Below are 20,624 nucleotides of genomic sequence, written 5' to 3'. Positions count from 1 at the left end.
CAAAGCTGTCAAGGCAAAGAGTAGCTACTTAGTTGAACACTTTTTTGGTTCCTACAGGATTCCATAAGTGTTCTTTTATAGTCTTGATGTGTTCACTATTATTCTACAATGTAGAAAATAGTATTTGTTTTTAAGAAAAACTCTTGAATGAATAGGTGTGTCCAAACTTTTGACTGATACTGTATATCTGGACTCTGACATTGCTCATCTTAATATTTCTACATTTCTTAATTCTAATTATTTTACTTTTAGATTGTTGTGTATTGTTAGATATTACTGCACTTTTGGAGCTACGAACATACGTAATTATCACGACTCAGGATATGACCCAGACGTCGACACAGGATGCGGATAGTTTGATTCTCAGAATGTTTATTATAACAAATGGGCAGGTCGAGGGCAGGTCGAGGGCAGGTCGACGGCAGGTCGAGGGCAAGCAGAGGTTCGTAAGTCCAGGTCAGAGTCAATCAGGGACAGAACGGCAGGCGGGCTCAGGGTCAGGACAGGCAGAAGGGTCAAAACCGGAAAGCCTCGAAAACAAAACTTGAGAACAGTAGAAAACGGGAAACACGCTGGTAAGAACTAACAAAACAAGACGAACTGGCAACAGACAAACAAATGCAGACTGGGAGTAGGAGACAAAGGAAACAGGAGACAAAGGGTTGTGGACAGAGGTTTAATCGTAGACACATGGAAAGTGGGATGTATATATGGACAGAGGTTTAGTCGTAGACACATGGAAAGTGGGATGTATATATGGACAGAGGTTTAGTCGTAGACACATGGAAAGTGGGATGTATATATGGATAGAGGTTTAGTCGTAGACACATGGAAAGTGGGATGTATATATGGACAGAGGTTTAGTCGTAGACACATGGAAAGTGGGATGTATATGTGGACAGAGGTTTAGTCGTAGACACATGGAAAGTGGGATGTAAATGTGAGTGTGTGGGGCAACAGAAGACAGACATTACTGGGGCTAAAGATTTTAGAAATGTGGGATAAACAACCGGTTAGCTGGGCCCCCCTCAGCCTTGCGGACCAGGCTCTCAATACCTCAGACGAGTGTTGCTGCCAGACAGGAGGTAGGGAGGATGGTCAGACGGTGTAGCTGCAGAGCTATGCAAGCGAGAGAGGGCATCAGGCGTCACACTTTTGGACCCAGGGCGGTAGGAGATGGTCAAATTAAAGTGAGTGAATAACAGAGCCTTACAGGCCTGCCTTGAGTTGAGGCGCTTGGCAGTGCAGTGATATTCAAATTCTTATGGATGAATGGATGAATGGATGTTCAGCCCCTTCTAGCCAGTGTCTCCACTCCTCCAGCTCCATCTTGACTGCAAAAAGTTCCCGATTTCCCACGTTATAGTTCCTCTCAGTGGGATTAAGACGATGGGACAGGAAAGCGCAGGGTTGCAGCTTTTGGTCCTGGGAAGATCACTGTTACAGGACGGCCCCCCACTCCAACTACCGAGGCGTCGACCTCCACCACCAACCGACAGGATGGGTCCGGATGGATTAAGATCGGGCTGTGGTGAATTGATGTTTGAGATCCGAAAATGCCCGGTCAGCAGCTGGGGACCACGTGAGCGGAACCTTGGGTGAGGTAAGTGCAGAGAGGGGGGAAGCCCGGGGGCTGTGGCCCTGGATGAAGCGGCAGAAGAAATGAGCAAATCCCAGGAAACGTTGAAGCTGCACTCTGTACGTGGGTTGGGGCCACCCCACAACCGCTCTCACCTTGTTAGGATCTACCTGAATGTTCCCTGCAGCGATGACATATCCCAGAAAAGAGATTGTGGAGCGAAGGAATTCATATTTCACAGCTTAAACAAACAACTGGTTCTCCAGGAGGCGCTGGAGGTCTTGTTGGAAGGGGAGAACGGGAATAGACCAGGATGTCGCCGAGGTAGACACACATGAACTGGTTCAACATGACCAGGGCCTGGTACACTGTGGGAGTGTTGGTCAGTCCGAATGGCATAACCAGGTACTCATCGTGTCCGCTAGCCATGTTAAAGGCTTCCATTCGTCTCCTTCTTGTATTTGAACCAGATGGTAGGAGTTCCCGAAGGTCCAACTTCGAGAACATGGTCACCCCCCTGGAGAGTCACAAAAGCTGAGGAGAGGAGTGTTTTTTTTTTGTTACTGTGATGCCATTAAGACCCCGGTAGTTGATACACGGGCGCAGGGTTTTGCCCTTCTCCACAAAAAAGAACCCTACGCCGTCTGGAGAGTCGGAAGGACGAATGAGCTCTGCAGCCAGAGAGTCCTCAATGTTCCCTCATATGGTCTTGATCTCCGGACCTGACAGGGAATAAAGCTGCCCCCGAGGCGGCGTAGTGCCCAGGAGGAGGTCAATGGCGCAGTCGTAGGGTCGATGCAGAGGAAGAGATGTGGCGCGGCCTGTGTTGAAAACCTGAGAGATCTGAGGCTTTTCCCAATTCCACAGGAGGACGTCCAGGGGCAGGCTGCGCCACCTTGAGACAATATGACATAACAAGCTCCAACCCAGGATAGAACCCGAAGCCCAGTCGATCAGGGGTATGTGCCTCTGGAGCCACGATAATCCCAAAACCACAGTTACATGAGGAGACTCACAGTGGTTACCTGACACTCACAGGTTGATGGGAACCGTACTGTGAGTGACCCTGTCGATAGAGCGTCCGTCCAGTGCTATGGGGGCCATGGGAATGGAGAGGTGTTGTGTGGAGATGGCCAGCTCCGACACCAGGGCAGCGTTCATAAAGCTCCCGTAGGCTCCAGAGTCCATGAGCACCTGAAGAGATGTCCTGAAGTACCACAATACAGGCAACTTTTGGAGTTCAGTCTGCGTAAACATTCCTCAGGAGACAATCTAGCCCTGCCCAGTTGTATGGGCTCCGGAGGAGGTGAGTCGACAGTCCTCGATGATTCCAGAGGGAACTTGTGTGACATCGGATTCTATCGGGAATGCAGGCATACGGGACTTCCGGGATTCTTCGGGGGCGAAGGGGAACCCATCCTGATTTGCCATCCTATATCACAGTGATCTGAATGCCCCTTTGCCAGCATATACATTGCATTCCATGCAGATGAACATTCTTACAAAGGCCACATTTTCTACATATTCATGTTTTGTTAGCATCAGTGTGAATGACTGAACATACTTTTTTTTCTTCAATGATCAATGAGTGCAGCTGATTCAATTCACAAAAATACTTAATTCCCTGATAAGTCTTTGAACGTTAAATATTTGGCATGAGCAGGCTGGATATCAGATGGAGATTTATCCCTGCATCTGTTCAGTGTGTTGTTATAATTCAGTAACAGCTAGACGATCCTGGAGCACTAAGCTCTGTGGACTGCATTATCACTGTATTCTCATATTATTCATATACTTTTTTCAGGTATAAAGTCAGGTTTCACTTAATGTGACACAATGGGTCAGCTGGCTGGGTTATCACAATAGATCAGCTGGCTGGGTTATCACAATGGGTCAGCTGGCTGGCTGGCTGGGTTATCACAATGGGTCAGCTGGCCGGGTTATCACAATGGGTCAGCTGGCTGGCTGGGTTATCACAATGGGTCAGCTGGCTGGCTGGGTTATCTGGCTGGCTGGGTTATCACAATGGGTCAGCAATGGGTCAGCTGGCTGGCTGGGTTATCACAATGGGTCAGCTGGCTGGGTTATCACAATGGGTCAGCTGGCTGGCACAATGGGTCAGCTGGCTGGGTTATCACAATGGGTCAGCTGGCTGGCTGGGTTATCACAATGGGTCAGCTGGCTGGGTTATCACAATGGGTCAGCTGGCTGGGTTATCACAATGGGTCAGCTGGCTGGGTTATCACAATGGGTCAGCTGGCTGGGTTATCACAATGGGTCAGCTGGCTGGGTTATCACAATGGGTCAGCTGGCTGGGTTATCACAATGGGTCAGTTATCACAATGGGTCAGCTGGCTGGGTTATCACAATGGGTCAGCTGGCTGGGTTATCACAATGGGTCAGCTGGCTGGGTTATCACAATGGGTCAGCTGGCTGGGTTATCACAATGGGTCAGCTGGCTGGGTTATCACAATGGGTCAGCTGGCTGGGTTATCACAATGGGTGAGCTGGCTGGGTTATCACAATGGGTCAGCTGGCTGGGTTATCACAATGGGTCAGCTGGCTGGGTTATCACAATGGGTCAGCTGGCTGGGTTATCACAATGGGTCAGCTGGCTGGGTTATCACAATGGGTGAGCTGGCTGGGTTATCACAATGGGTCAGCTGGCTGGGTTCTCTACAGTAAATTCTGAGGTCAGGTGGCTGACAAACACGATTAGCTGGCCAGTTTCCTCACACACACACAACAACAACAAAAAATACTCGAGTTGAAAAATATGCAAAATAGGAAAAGCTGCCTTGAAGCCACAACAAACTGCTCACGTCACGTTGGATCACTGGATTGTAGAGTATCAGCAGGGTTTAATTTAGCATCTTCTGGTGTTTTTCACAGTGAGGAAGCAGGACATGGATGACATGTTTTAGCCTGTTTGGTTTCTTCTGTACAAATGATAATAGCAGTCAACAACCGTGCACCATGTAGACTAGATACTGAATCCCACGGTGGAGTGGCTTTTTTTTGACCTCGTTCTCCCTGCAACTGATGAATGTAGCTGAAACTGGTGGGAAAAAAATGCTGCTCTGTAATTGCTTAGTTCACATAAACAAACAAAAAATGATTATACCAGACAGTTTTCCTTCCTTCCTTTAGCATTCTTGTTTTCATGTCCGCAGGTGATTTTATAATTCTCTAAGCTCGTCATCTCTTCTAGGTGCCGTCAGCATTGAAATGATTGACATTGTTTCCCTTTCATTGCCTCCCAGGAGGTCTTCCTATTGATTCATTTACATGCCTCCAAATAATGACGCTTTGTTTTTTGTTTTTTTGTTTTTTTTTGTCTCCTGAAATATCACAAGCTATAGAAGAGGGAATTCTACGAAGGACAAGCGTGGCAGCTTAGCTTTTGGTTCCCCCACATCCTAGGTGTAAGCAGAGACCTTGTCCCTCTAGTCCGCGATGACAGATAGTATTACATTTCCTGTCATCTCTACCACTCAACTTTCAAAGTATAGTCGAGTGTAATTATTGAGCGTCTCTACATAAACTGAACAAGGGAGAATCGTTTGCTGTGGAAAGTAGCCATGATTGGTCAATAGGCCTTAGGTCAGAGGGAAAGCAAAGGATTTGTTCAACAACATGTGCCAGGTACTACGATTGGCAAATGGGAAAATGCCATTGTGAAATCCAAACGACATTGTAAGTTAAAGATGTGCTCACTAGGTTACCATAAGTGATCACTAATCACTAATAAGGAATAGTTTATCCAGTAAGTAAACAAGGGTAATCATTCTTTCGAGTGCAAAATGGACTGAAAGAAGGATGTTGTTTTTAGAAGGCCCTTTGAATGCACAATGATCTAAGTGACCCAGCCAGTGAACGAGAGGAGACCCTCACTGCCTTCTTCATCTGACCCACATAGGCTCCATCCTCGCCCTCCAAACCCTCGGCTATTGAACCAAAGTACGAGAAGCGCTGGCTGGATGCAGTGTCCCTACCCTTGTTGATGGCCCGAGTCTCCAAATACAAAGCCGTAACGGCTAAATTGAGGTAAGGTAATCCCGTGTGATGTAATTCACCTCTGAGGCGCACAGTTTCTGTTGATTTTACAAGCACTTTTCATTTAGGTGAGAGGGTGTTCACTCCCATATCTATCCCCATGCATACAAGGTCAGCGATGCAGCAGGGCCCAGACAGTGAAGCATGATAGGAAGGTTTGACTTTAACACACTGAATTGGTTCTTGTAGAGATATAAATGACATCAAATGAATGCAGGAAATCCCAAAAAATGTTATTTTCCTTCCTTTTTTCTGCTAGATAATCAATCAAATTCAATAAAGCCCTTTTTTTTTACATCAGCCAATGCCACAAAGTGAGGTACAGAAACCCAGCCTAAAAACCCCTAAACAGCAAATAATGCAGGTGTAGAAGCACGGTGGCTAGGAAAAACTCCCTAGAAAGGCAGCAACCTAGGAAGTGATGTAAGAGATATGGCAGTCCTATAGAGCCCCGAATGGAGCTGTTATTTTAGAAATAAACAAAGAACTAATCAATGGATATCTTTGTTACTTATAACTCAAATACGTTATCGCTGTTAGTCACAACCTGATACCAAATGATGCATTATGGTCCTTGATTCTGTGAATTCTAAATAAAACTAAAAATATATGAAAGTGCTCTTTAAGCATGTTTTTTTTTTAATTATTGATACCCATAATCACACTTTTCAGGCTTAATTAATGAAGACAATATTGAGTGGATATATTTTATAAGAAGTAATTATCTGGCACTAAAAAATATTATATATGAAGGCACTGCTTCAGCATATTAATGGGAAGATTTATAAAAAACACAAGACAGGCTGATGCACTCAATTTCTTGATTAAAGACATTCCATTTGGTGAGTTCTATCTAATTAAGGATGAGACCTTATTAGTGTTTTTGGAGATGACAACATGGCACTAACTAACTTTAAATAAAGTTTTGACCAGGATGTGTATGTAAACATGAATCATCTGTGAACAAGATCTTTCTTTCTGTCTACATCATTATCCCCACTATTAACGTTATTGTCCTCATCATCTACGTCATTATGCTCACTGTCTACATCATTATCGCCACCATCTACGTCATTATCCCCACCATCCACTTCATTATCCCCACCATATACTTCATTATCTCCACCATCTACATCATTATCCCCACCATCTACGTCATTATCCCCACCATCTCCACCATCTACATCATTATCCCCACCATCTGTCATTATGCCCACCATCTGTCATTATCCCCACCATCTGTCACTATGCCCACCATCTGTCATTATCCCCACCATCTACATCATTATCCCCACCGTATATGTCATTATCCCCACCATCTACGTCACTATGCCCACCATCTGTCATTATCCCCACCATCTACGTCATTATCCCCACCATCTACATCATTATCCCCACCATCTACATCATTATCACCACCATCTACGTCACTATGCCCACCATCTACGTCATTATCCCCACCATCTACGTCATTATCCCCACCATCTACATCATTATCCCCACCATCTACTTCATTATCCCTATAATCTACAGTACCAGTCAAAAGTTGACACACCTACTCATCCAGGTTTTTTTCTTCTTTATTTTTTACTATTTTCTATATCGTAGAATAATAGTGAAGACATTATAGATGCTGAAGTTGAGTACAGGTCTCTCACATTACAGATGCTGAAGTTGAGTACCCTACGGTGTGGTTCTATTTCTATTTCCATGACTAGTAAACAGATCACTCTGCTGTTCCTGGACATACACTCTTTGAAGAAAATGTGATGTATAGAACCTAAAAGGGTTGTCTCTATAGGAGCACATTTTGAAGAACCCCTTTTGGTTCGAGGTAGAACGTGTTTTACCTGGAACCAAAAGGGTTCCTATCGAAACCATAAAGCGTTCAACCTGGAACCAAACAGGTTTTTCTCCTTTGGGGACTGCTGACAAAAACATTTTCGAAGAGTGTACAATGTACTGTAGTATGACAGCTTCCTCTTGGATTAGTATCACAGCTATCCCTCTTCTTCTTCTTGGATTAGTATCACAGCTATCCCTATTCTTCTTCTTGGATTAGTATCACAGCTATCCCTTTTCTTCTTCTTGGATTAGTCTCACAGCTATCCCTCTTCTTCTTCTTGGATTAGTATCACAACTATGCCTTTTCTTCTTCTTGGATTAGTCTCACAGCTATCCCTCTTCTTCTTCTTCTTGGATTATTATCACAGCCCTCCTTCTTGGATTATTATCACAGCCCTCCTTCTTCTTGGATTATTATCACAGCCCTCCTTCTTGGATTATTATCACAGCTCTTCATCTTCTTCTTGGATTAGTATCACAGCTCTCCTTCTTCTTGGATTAGTATCACAGCTCTCCTTCTTCTTGGATTAGTATCACAGCTCTCCTTCTTCTTGGATTAGTATCACAGCTCTTCATCTTCTTCTTGGATTAGTATCACAGCTCTCCTTCTTCTTGGATTAGTATCACAACTATCCTTCTTATTGGATTAGTATCACAGCTCTCCTTCTTCTTGGATTAGTATCACAGCTCTCCTTCTTCTTGGATTAGTATCACAGCTCTCCTTCTTATTGGATTAGTATCACAGCTCTCCTTCTTCTTGGATTAGTATCACAGCTCTCCTTCTTCTTGGATTAGTATCACAGCTCTTCATCTTCTTCTTGGATTAGTATCACAGCTCTCCTTCTTCTTGGATTAGTATCACAGCTCTCCTTCTTCTTGGATTAGTATCACAGCTCTACTTCTTCTTGGATTGGTATCACACCTCTCCATCTTCGATTAGTATCACATCCCTCCTTCCTCTTGGATTACTATCACAGCTATTCTTCTTCTTGGATTAGTATCACAGCTATTCTTCTTCTTGGATTAGTATCACAGCTATCCTTCTTGGATTAGTATCACAGCTATCCTTCTTGGATTAGTATCACAGCTATCCTTCTTGGATTAGTATCACAGCTATCCTTCTTCTTGGATTAGTATCACAGCTATCCGTCTTCTTGGATTAGTATCACAGCTATCCTTCTTGGATTAGTATCACAGCTATCCTTCCTCTTGGATTACTATCACCGCTCTCCATCTTCTTCCTCTTGGATTAGTGTCACAGCTATCCTTCCTCTTTGATTACTATCACAGCTCTCCATCTTCTTCTTTGATTACTATCACAGCTATCCTTCTTCTTGGATTAGTATCACAGCTATCCTTATTTTTCTTCTTCTTGGATTGGTATGACAGCTCTCCTTCTTCTTGGATTGGTATCACAGGTCTCCTTCTTCCTCATGGATTTCACTGCATATTCCTGGCAACTGTTATCATGGGTGTCCACTAGGTTTTATATTTATCTCAATATACTCTGACTATTTATTTTATTTTTATTTTTATTTAACCTTTATTTAACTAGGCAAGTCAGTTAATTAGAACAAAATCTGGCCTACACTATTCAACCAAGAGCCCTATTTGTTCCACTTCAGGACATGTGGTTATCTTTAACAGATAGACTCCTGCAGTAGTTCTTGGAGCTGACAGTGTATTCCAGACAATTTATTCTCCTGGGTGACCACCTTTTTGGATTAATCTATTCATTACTGAGCTCTTATTTCATCCTGCCCCCCTTGCTGTTCTTTTTCCTCAGTGTACTCCTCAATTCTCAACAAGAATGGAACACTGTGGACTAAAATAATTTTTATTGTGCTCTGTCACTCACAGAGACAGTCTGGGTTTTAGAGGGACCACGCTGCAATGTGCTGATAGTTGAGGCAGAACATTCCACTCTCCAGGCAATCTCAGAAACGGGTCAAGCAGGCAGGGTATAGCTATACTGTATCCATCACTGAGCTTGCATTCCTTGAAATAATGTTATCTCGAAAGGGCTATGTGGTATATCATAATCACTCTCTTGATATATATTCTCACTACTTGTTTCCAGTGGGAATTTATACAGGGGAATTTATCTGTGCACCCTGCCCTACACATCGAGAAGATTTATACCTAACTTTACAATTGAGAATCCCTCAGAATTGCATCTGACTCACCAATGGGTCACCACCACTCAGTGGAACAAAGAATTATAACAAGCCCATTGACATATGCATTGTAGAGTTTTATGGGCCATTTCAACCGAAGAATCAAGGTTCCCAAAAAGATTTACTAAGAGCCAGCCCTTTCTAATTTGTAACATTGTAACCCGGATTTGTCTGAGTGGCAGGGAGAGTGGGTACAAGCTCTGGTTATTTCAAACGTTGATTGCAGTGCATTCATCATGCTCTTAATTCTCCTCATGTTTCTCAACATTCTCCTTCAGAACATTCTCATGTTTCTCAACATTCTCCTTCAGAACATTCTCATGTTTCTCAACATTCTCCTTCAGAACATTCTCCTCATGTTTCTCAACATTCTCCTTCAGAACATTCTCCTCATGTTTCTCAACATTCTCCTCATATTTCTCAACATTCTCCTAAATAACATTCTCCTCATGTTTCTCAACATTCTCCTTCAGAACATTCCCCTCATGTTTCTCAACATTCCCCTACAGAACATTCCCCTCATGTTTCTCAACATTCCCCGACAGCACATTCTCCTCATGTTTCTCAACATTCCCCTACAGAACATTCTCATGTTTCTCAACATTCTCCTACAGAACATTCTCATGTTTCTCAACATTCCCCTACAGAACATTCTCATGTTTCTCAACATTCTCCATCAGAACATTCTCCTCATGTTTCTCAACATTCCCCTACAGAACATTTTCATGTTTCTCAACATTCTCTTTCAGAACATTCTCATGTTTCTCAACATTCCCCTACAGAACATTCTCATGTTTCTCAACATTCTCCTACAGAACATACTCATGTTTCTCAACATTCCCCTACAGAACATTCTCATGTTTCTCAACATTCTCCTACAGAACATTCTCATGTTTCTCAACATTCTCCTACAGAACATTCTCATGTTTCTCAACATTCTCCTTCAGAACATTCTCCTCATGTTTATCAACATTCTCCTACAGAACATTCTCATGTTTCTCAATATTCCCCTACAGAACATTCTCATGTTTCCCAACATTCCCCTACAGAACATTCTCATGTTTCTCAACATTCTCCTTCAGAACATTCTCATGTTTCTCAACATTCTCCTACAGAACATTCTCATGTTTCTCAACATTCTCCTACAGAACATTCTCATGTTTCTCAACATTCTCCTTCAGAACATTCTCATGTTTCTCAACATTCTCCTTCAGAACATTCTCATGTTTCTCAACATTCTCCTTCAGAACATTCTCCTCATGTTTCTCAACATTCTCCTCATATTTCTCAACATTCTCCTACATAACATTCTCCTCATGTTTCTCAACATTCTCCTTCAGAACATTCCCCTCATGTTTCTCAACATTCCCCTACAGAACATTCCCCTCATGTCTCTCAACATTCCCCGACAGAACATTCTCATGTCTCTCAACATTCCCCGACAGAACATTCTCATGTTTCTCAACATTCCCCTACAGAACATTCTCATGTTTCTCAACATTCCCCTACAGAACATTCTCATGTTTCTCAACATTCCCCTACAGAACATTTTCATGTTTCTCAACATTCTCTTTCAGAACATTCTCATGTTTCTCAACATTCTCCTACAGAACATTCTCATGTTTCTCAACATTCTCCTACAGAACATTCTCATGTTTCTCAACATTCTCCATCAGAACATTCTCCTCATGTTTCTCAACATTCCCCTACAGAACATTCTCATGTTTCTCAACATTCTCCTACAGAACATTCTCATGTTTCTCAACATTCTCCATCAGAACATTCTCCTCATGTTTCTCAACATTCCCCTACAGAACATTCTCATGTTTCTCAACATTCCCCTACAGAACATTTTCATGTTTCTCAACATTCCCCTACAGAACATTTTCATGTTTCTCAACATTCCCCTACAGAACATTTTCATGTTTCTCAACATTCCCCTACAGAACATTTTCATGTTTCTCAACATTCCCCTACAGAACATTTTCATGTTTCTCAACATTCCCCTACAGAACATTTTCATGTTTCTCAACATTCCCCTACAGAACATTCTCATGTTTCTCAACATTCCCCTACAGAACATTCTCATGTTTCTCAACATTCCCCTACAGAACATTCTCATGTTTCTCAACATTCCCCTACAGAACATTCTCATGTTTCTCAACATTCTCCATCAGAACATTCTCCTCATGTTTCTCAACATTCCGCTACAGAACATTCTCATGTTTCTCAACATGCCCCTACAGAACATTCTCATGTTTCTCAACATTCCCCTACAGAACATTCTCATGTTTCTCAACATTCCCCTACAGAACATTCTCATGTTTCTCAACATTCCCCGACAGAACATTCTCATGTTTCTCAACATTCCCCGACAGAACATTCTCATGTTTCTCAACATGCCCCTACAGAACATTCTCATGTTTCTCAACATTCTCTTTCAGAACATTCTCATGTTTCTCAACATTCCCCTACAGAACATTCTCATGTTTCTCAACATTCTCCTACAGAACATTCTCATGTTTCTCAACATTCCCCTACAGAACATTCTCATGTTTCTCAACATTCCCCTACAGAACATTCTTATGTTTCTCAACATTCCCCTACAGAACATTCTCATGTTTCTCAACATTCCCCTACAGAACATTTTCATGTTTCTCAACATTCTCTTTCAGAACATTCTCATGTTTCTCAACATTCCCCTACAGAACATTCTCATGTTTCTCAACATTCCCCTACAGAACATTCTCATGTTTCTCAACATTCCCCTACAGAACATTCTCATGTTTCTCAACATTCCCCTACAGAACATTTTCATGTTTCTCAACATTCTCTTTCAGAACATTCTCATGTTTCTCAACATTCCCCTACAGAACATTCTCATGTTTCTCAACATTCTCCTCATATTTCTCAACATTCTCCTACATAACATTCTCCTCATGTTTCTCAACATTCTCCTTCAGAACATTCCCCTCATGTTTCTCAACATTCCCTACAGAACATTCTCATGTTTCTCAACATTCCCCTACAGAACATTCTCATGTTTCTCTACATTCTCCTTCAGAACATTCTCCTCATGTTTCTCAACATTCCCCTATAGAACATTCTCATGTTTCTCAACATTCTCCTCATATTTCTCAACATTCTCCTACATAACATTCTCCTCATGTTTCTCAACATTCTCCTTCAGAACATTCCCCTCATGTTTCTCAACATTCCCCTACAGAACATTCTCATGTTTCTCAACATTCCCCTACAGAACATTCTCATGTTTCTCTACATTCTCCTTCAGAACATTCTCCTCATGTTTCTCAACATTCCCCTATAGAACATTCTCATGTTTCTCAAAATTCTCCTCATATTTCTCAACATTCTCCTACATAACATTCTCCTCATGTTTCATAACATTCTCCTCATGTTTCTCAACATTCCCCTACAGAACATTCTCATGTTTCTCAACATTCCCCTACAGAACATTCTCATGTTTCTCAACATTCCCCTACAGAACATTCTCATGTTTCTCAACATTCCCCTACAGAACATTCTCATGTTTCTCAACATTCTCCTCATATTTCTCAACATTCTCCTACATAACATTCTCCTCATGTTTCTCAACATTCTCCTTCAGAACATTCCCCTCATGTTTCTCAACATTCCCCTACAGAACATTCTCATGTTTCTCAACATTCCCCTACAGAACATTCTCATGTTTCTCAACATTCTCCTACAGAACATTCTCATGTTTCTCAACATTCCCCTACAGAACATTCTCATGTTTCTCAACATTCTCCTCATATTTCTCAACATTCTCCTACATAACATTCTCCTTATGTTTCTCAACATTCTCCTTCAGAACATTCCCCTCATGTTTCTCAACATTCCCCTACAGAACATTCTCATGTTTCTCAACATTCCCCTATAGAACATTCTCATGTTTCTCAACATTCTCCTCATATTTCTCAACATTCTCCTACATAACATTCTCCTCATGTTTCATAACATTCTCCTCATGTTTCTCAACATTCCCCTACAGAACATTCTCATGTTTCTCAACATTCCCCTACAGAACATTCTCATGTTTCTCAACATTCCCCTACAGAACATTTTCATGTTTCTCAACATTCCCCTACAGAACATTTTCATGTTTCTCAACATTCCCCTACAGAACATTTTCATGTTTCTCAACATTCCCCTACAGAACATTTTCATGTTTCTCAACATTCCCCTACAGAACATTTTCATGTTTCTCAACATTCCCCTACAGAACATTTTCATGTTTCTCAACATTCCCCTACAGAACATTCTCATGTTTCTCAACATTCCCCTACAGAACATTCTCATGTTTCTCAACATTCCCCTACAGAACATTCTCATGTTTCTCAACATTCCCCGACAGAACATTCTCATGTTTCTCAACATTCCCCGACAGAACATTCTCATGTTTCTCAACATGCCCCTACAGAACATTCTCATGTTTCTCAACATTCTCTTTCAGAACATTCTCATGTTTCTCAGAACATTCTCATGTTTCTCATGTTTCAACATTCTCCTACAGAACATTCTCATGTTTCTCAACATTCCCCGACAGAACATTCTCATGTTTCTCAACATTCCCCGACAGAACATTCTCATGTTTCTCAACATGCCCCTATAGAACATTCTCATGTTTCTCAACATTCTCTTTCAGAACATTCTCATGTTTCTCAACATTCCCCTACAGAACATTCTCATGTTTCTCAACATTCTCCTACAGAACATTCTCATGTTTCTCAACATTCCCCTACAGAACATTCTCATGTTTCTCAACATTCCCCTACAGAACATTCTCATGTTTCTCAACATTCCCCTACAGAACATTCTCATGTTTCTCAACATTCCCCTACAGAACATTTTCATGTTTCTCAACATTCTCTTTCAGAACATTCTCATGTTTCTCAACATTCCCCTACAGAACATTCTCATGTTTCTCAACATTCTCCTCATATTTCTCAACATTCTCCTACATAACATTCTCCTCATGTTTCTCAACATTCTCCTTCAGAACATTCCCCTCATGTTTCTCAACATTCCCCTACAGAACATTCTCATGTTTCTCAACATTCCCCTACAGAACATTCTCATGTTTCTCTACATTCTCCTTCAGAACATTCTCCTCATGTTTCTCAACATTCCCCTATAGAACATTCTCATGTTTCTCAACATTCTCCTCATATTTCTCAACATTCTCCTACATAACATTCTCCTCATGTTTCATAACATTCTCCTCATGTTTCTCAACATTCCCCTACAGAACATTCTCATGTTTCTCAACATTCTCCTCATATTTCTCAACATTCTCCTACATAACATTCTCCTTATGTTTCTCAACATTCTCCTTCAGAACATTCCCCTCATGTTTCTCAACATTTCCCTACAGAACATTCTCATGTTTCTCAACATTCCCCTATAGAACATTCTCATGTTTCTCAACATTCTCCTCATGTTTCTCAACATTCTCCTACATAACATTCTCCTCATGTTTCATAACATTCTCCTCATGTTTCTCAACATTCCCTACAGAACATTCTCATGTTTCTCAACATTCCCCTACAGAACATTCTCATGTTTCTCAACATTCCCCTACAGAACATTTTCATGTTTCTCAACATTCCCCTCAGAACATTTTCATGTTTCTCAACATTCCCTACAGAACATTTTCATGTTTCTCAACATTCCCCTACAGAACATTTTCATGTTTCTCAACATTCCCCTACAGAACATTTTCATGTTTCTCAACATTCCCCTACAGAACATTTTCATGTTTCTCAACATTCCCCTACAGAACATTCTCATGTTTCTCAACATTCCCCTACAGAACATTCTCATGTTTCTCAACATTCCCCTACAGAACATTCAGAACATTCTCATGTTTCTCAACATTCCCTACAGAACATTCTCATGTTTCTCAACATTCCCCTACAGAACATTCTCATGTTTCTCAACATTCCCCTACAGAACATTCTCATGTTTCTCAACATTCTCCTACAGAACATTCTCATGTTTCTCAACATTCCCCTACAGAACATTCTCATGTTTCTCAACATTCTTACAGAACATTCTCATGTTTCTCAACATTCCCTACAGAACATTCTCATGTTTCTCAACATTCCCCTACAGAACATTTCATGTTTCTCAACATTCCCCTATAGAACATTCTCATGTTTCTCAATTCTCTTTCAGAACATTCTCATGTTTCTCAACATTCCCCTACAGAACATTTCTGTTTCAACATTCTCCTACAGAACATTCTCATGTTTCTCAACATTCCCCTACAGAACATTCTCATGTTTCTCAACATTCCCCTACAGAACATTCTCATGTTTCTCAACATTCCCCCTACAGAACATTCTCATGTTTCTCAACATTCTCTCTCAGAACATTCTCATGTTTCTCAACATTCCCTACAGAACATTCTCATGTTTCTCAACATTCCCTCATATTTCTCAACATTCCCTATTTCTCAACATTCTCCTAACATTCTCCTCATGTTTCTCAACATTCTCCTTCAGAACATTCCCCTCATGTTTCTCAACATTCCCCTACAGAACATTCTCATGTTTCTCAACATTCCCCTACAGAACATTCTCATGTTTCTCAACATTCTCCTTCAGAACATTCTCATGTTTCTCAACATTCCCCTATAGAACATTCTCATGTTTCTCAACATTCTCCTCATATTTCATGTTTCTCAACATTCTCCTACAGAACATTCTCCTCATGTTTCTCAACATTCCCCTACAGAACATTCTCCTCATGTTTCTCAACATTCCCCTACAGAACATTCTCATGTTTCTCAACATTCCCTCATGTTTCTCAACATTCCCCTACATAACATTCTCATGTTTCTCAACATTCTCCTCATGTTTCTCAACATTCCCCTACAGAACATTCTCATGTTTCTCAACATTCCCCTACAGAACATTCTCATGTTTCTCAACATTCCCCTCCTACAGAACATTCTCATGTTTCTCAACATTCCCCTACAGAACATTTTCATGTTTCTCAACATTCCCCTACAGAACATTCTCATGTTTCTCAACATTCCCCTACAGAACATTTTCATGTTTCTCAACATTCCCCTACAGAACATTCTCATGTTTCTCAACATTCCCCTACAGAACATTTTCATGTTTCTCAACATTCCCCTAGAACATTCTCATGTTTCTCAACATTCCCCAGAACATTCTCATGTTTCTCAACATTCCCCCTACAGAACATTCTCATGTTTCTCAACATTCCCCTACAGAACATTCTCATGTTTCTCAACATTCCCTACAGAACATTCTCATGTTTCTCAACATTCCCCTACAGAACATTCTCATGTTTCTCAACATTCCCTTTCAGAACATTCTCATGTTTCTCAACATTCCCCTACAGAACATTCTCATGTTTCATGTTTCTCAACATTCTCCTACAGAACATTCTCATGTTTCTCAACATTCCCCTACAGAACATTCTCATGTTTCTCAACATTCCCCTACAGAACATTCTCATGTTTCTCAACATTCCCCTATAGAACATTCTCATGTTTCTCAACATTCTCCTACAGAACATTCTCATGTTTCTCAACATTCTCCTACAGAACATTCTCATGTTTCTCAACATTCTCCTTCAGAACATTCTCCTCATGTTTCTCAACATTCTCCTACAGAACATTCTCATGTTTCTCAACATTCCCCTACAGAACATTCTCATGTTTCTCAACATTCCCCTCCATTCTCATGTTTCTCAACATTCTCCTTCAGAACATTCTCATGTTTCTCAACATTCTCCTACAGAACATTCTCATGTTTCTCAACATTCCCTACAGAACATTCTCATGTTCTCAACATTCTCCTTCAGAACATTCTCATGTTTCTCAACATTCTCCTTCAGAACATTCTCATGTTTCTCAACATTCCCTTCAGAACATTCTCCTCATGTTTCTCAACATTCTCCTCATATTTCTCAACATTCTCCTACATAACATTCTCCTCATGTTTCTCAACATTCTCCTTCAGAACATTCCCCTCATGTTTCTCAACATTCCCCTACAGAACATTCCCTCATGTTTCTCAACATTCTCATGTCTCAGACAGAACATTCTCATGTTTCTCAACATTCCCCTACAGAACATTCTCATGTTTCTCAACATTCCCCTACAGAACATTCTCATGTTTCTCAACATTCCCCTACAGAACATTTTCATGTTTCTCAACATTCTCTTTCAGAACATTCTCATGTTTCTCAACATTCTCCTACAGAACATTCTCATGTTTCTCAACATTCTCCTACAGAACATTCTCATGTTTCTCAACATTCTCCATCAGAACATTCTCCTCATGTTTCTCAACATTCCCCTACAGAACATTCTCATGTTTCTCAACATTCTCCTACAGAACATTCTCATGTTTCTCAACATTCTCCATCAGAACATTCTCCTCATGTTTCTCAACATTCCCCTACAGAACATTCTCATGTTTCTCAACATTCCCCTACAGAACATTTTCATGTTTCTCAACATTCCCCTACAGAACATTTTCATGTTTCTCAACATTCCCCTACAGAACATTTTCATGTTTCTCAACATTCCCCTACAGAACATTTTCATGTTTCTCAACATTCCCCTACAGAACATTTTCATGTTTCTCAACATTCCCTACAGAACATTTTCATGTTTCTCAACATTCCCCTACAGAACATTCTCATGTTTCTCAACATTCCCCTACAGAACATTCTCATGTTTCTCAACATTCCCCTACAGAACATTCTCATGTTTCTCAACATTCCCCTACAGAACATTCTCATGTTTCTCAACATTCTCCATCAGAACATTCTCCTCATGTTTCTCAACATTCCGCTACAGAACATTCTCATGTTTCTCAACATGCCCCTACAGAACATTCTCATGTTTCTCAACATTCCCCTACAGAACATTCTCATGTTTCTCAACATTCCCCTACAGAACATTCTCATGTTTCTCAACATTCCCGACAGAACATTCTCATGTTTCTCAACATTCCCGACAGAACATTCTCATGTTTCTCAACATGCCCCTACAGAACATTCTCATGTTTCTCAACATTCTCTTTCAGAACATTCTCATGTTTCTCAACATTCCCCTACAGAACATTCTCATGTTTCTCAACATTCTCCTACAGAACATTCTCATGTTTCTCAACATTCCCCTACAGAACATTCTCATGTTTCTCAACATTCCCCTACAGAACATTCTTATGTTTCTCAACATTCCCCTACAGAACATTCTCATGTTTCTCAACATTCCCCTACAGAACATTTTCATGTTTCTCAACATTCTCTTTCAGAACATTCTCATGTTTCTCAACATTCCCCTACAGAACATTCTCATGTTTCTCAACATTCCCCTACAGAACATTCTCATGTTTCTCAACATTCCCCTACAGAACATTCTCATGTTTCTCAACATTCCCCTACAGAACATTTTCATGTTTCTCAACATTCTCTTTCAGAACATTCTCATGTTTCTCAACATTCCCCTACAGAACATTCTCATGTTTCTCAACATTCTCCTCATATTTCTCAACATTCTCCTACATAACATTCTCCTCATGTTTCTCAACATTCTCCTTCAGAACATTCCCCTCATGTTTCTCAACATTCCCCTACAGAACATTCTCATGTTTCTCAACATTCCCCTACAGAACATTCTCATGTTTCTCTACATTCTCCTTCAGAACATTCTCCTCATGTTTCTCAACATTCCCCTATAGAACATTCTCATGTTTCTCAACATTCTCCTCATATTTCTCAACATTCTCCTACATAACATTCTCCTCATGTTTCTCAACATTCTCCTTCAGAACATTCCCCTCATGTTTCTCAACATTCCCCTACAGAACATTCTCATGTTTCTCAACATTCCCCTACAGAACATTCTCATGTTTCTCAACATTCCCTACAGAACATTCTCCTCATGTTTCTCAACATTCCCCTATAGAACATTCTCATGTTTCTCAAAATTCTCCTCATATTTCTCAACATTCTCCTACATAACATTCTCCTCATGTTTCATAACATTCTCCTCATGTTTCTCAACATTCCCCTACAGAACATTCTCATGTTTCTCAACATTCCCCTACAGAACATTCTCATGTTTCTCAACATTCCCCTACAGAACATTCTCATGTTTCTCAACATTCCCCTACAGAACATTCTCATGTTTCTCAACATTCTCCTCATATTTCTCAACATTCTCCTACATAACATTCTCCTCATGTTTCTCAACATTCTCCTTCAGAACATTCCCCTCATGTTTCTCAACATTCCCCTACAGAACATTCTCATGTTTCTCAACATTCCCCTACAGAACATTCTCATGTTTCTCAACATTCTCCTACAGAACATTCTCATGTTTCTCAACATTCCCCTACAGAACATTCTCATGTTTCTCAACATTCTCCTCATATTTCTCAACATTCTCCTACATAACATTCTCCTTATGTTTCTCAACATTCTCCTTCAGAACATTCCCCTCATGTTTCTCAACATTCCCCTACAGAACATTCTCATGTTTCTCAACATTCCCCTATAGAACATTCTCATGTTTCTCAACATTCTCCTCATATTTCTCAACATTCTCCTACATAACATTCTCCTCATGTTTCATAACATTCTCCTCATGTTTCTCAACATTCCCCTACAGAACATTCTCATGTTTCTCAACATTCCCCTACAGAACATTCTCATGTTTCTCAACATTCCCCTACAGAACATTTTCATGTTTCTCAACATTCCCCTACAGAACATTTTCATGTTTCTCAACATTCCCTACAGAACATTTTCATGTTTCTCAACATTCCCCTACAGAACATTTTCATGTTTCTCAACATTCCCCTACAGAACATTTTCATGTTTCTCAACATTCCCCTACAGAACATTTTCATGTTTCTCAACATTCCCCTACAGAA

General features: G+C 40.8%; 1 protein-coding gene across 1 annotated transcript in view; it reads left to right on the top strand.

Moving 5' to 3' along the window:
* LOC115146531 (gamma-2-syntrophin-like) overlaps positions 1-20,624 on the top strand; it is a 106,766-nt gene that overhangs the window by 37,620 nt on the left and 48,522 nt on the right. Inside the window, exon 9 of the mRNA XM_065003297.1 lies at positions 5,499-5,626. Within this exon, the coding sequence (XP_064859369.1) occupies positions 5,499-5,626 (128 nt within the window). The remainder of the gene's footprint in view (positions 1-5,498; positions 5,627-20,624) is intronic.

Source organism: Oncorhynchus nerka, linkage group LG18, assembly GCF_034236695.1.
Source record: "Oncorhynchus nerka isolate Pitt River linkage group LG18, Oner_Uvic_2.0, whole genome shotgun sequence".
Lineage (NCBI taxonomy): Eukaryota > Metazoa > Chordata > Actinopteri > Salmoniformes > Salmonidae > Oncorhynchus > Oncorhynchus nerka.
This window is presented reverse-complemented; position numbering and strand designations above follow the sequence as displayed.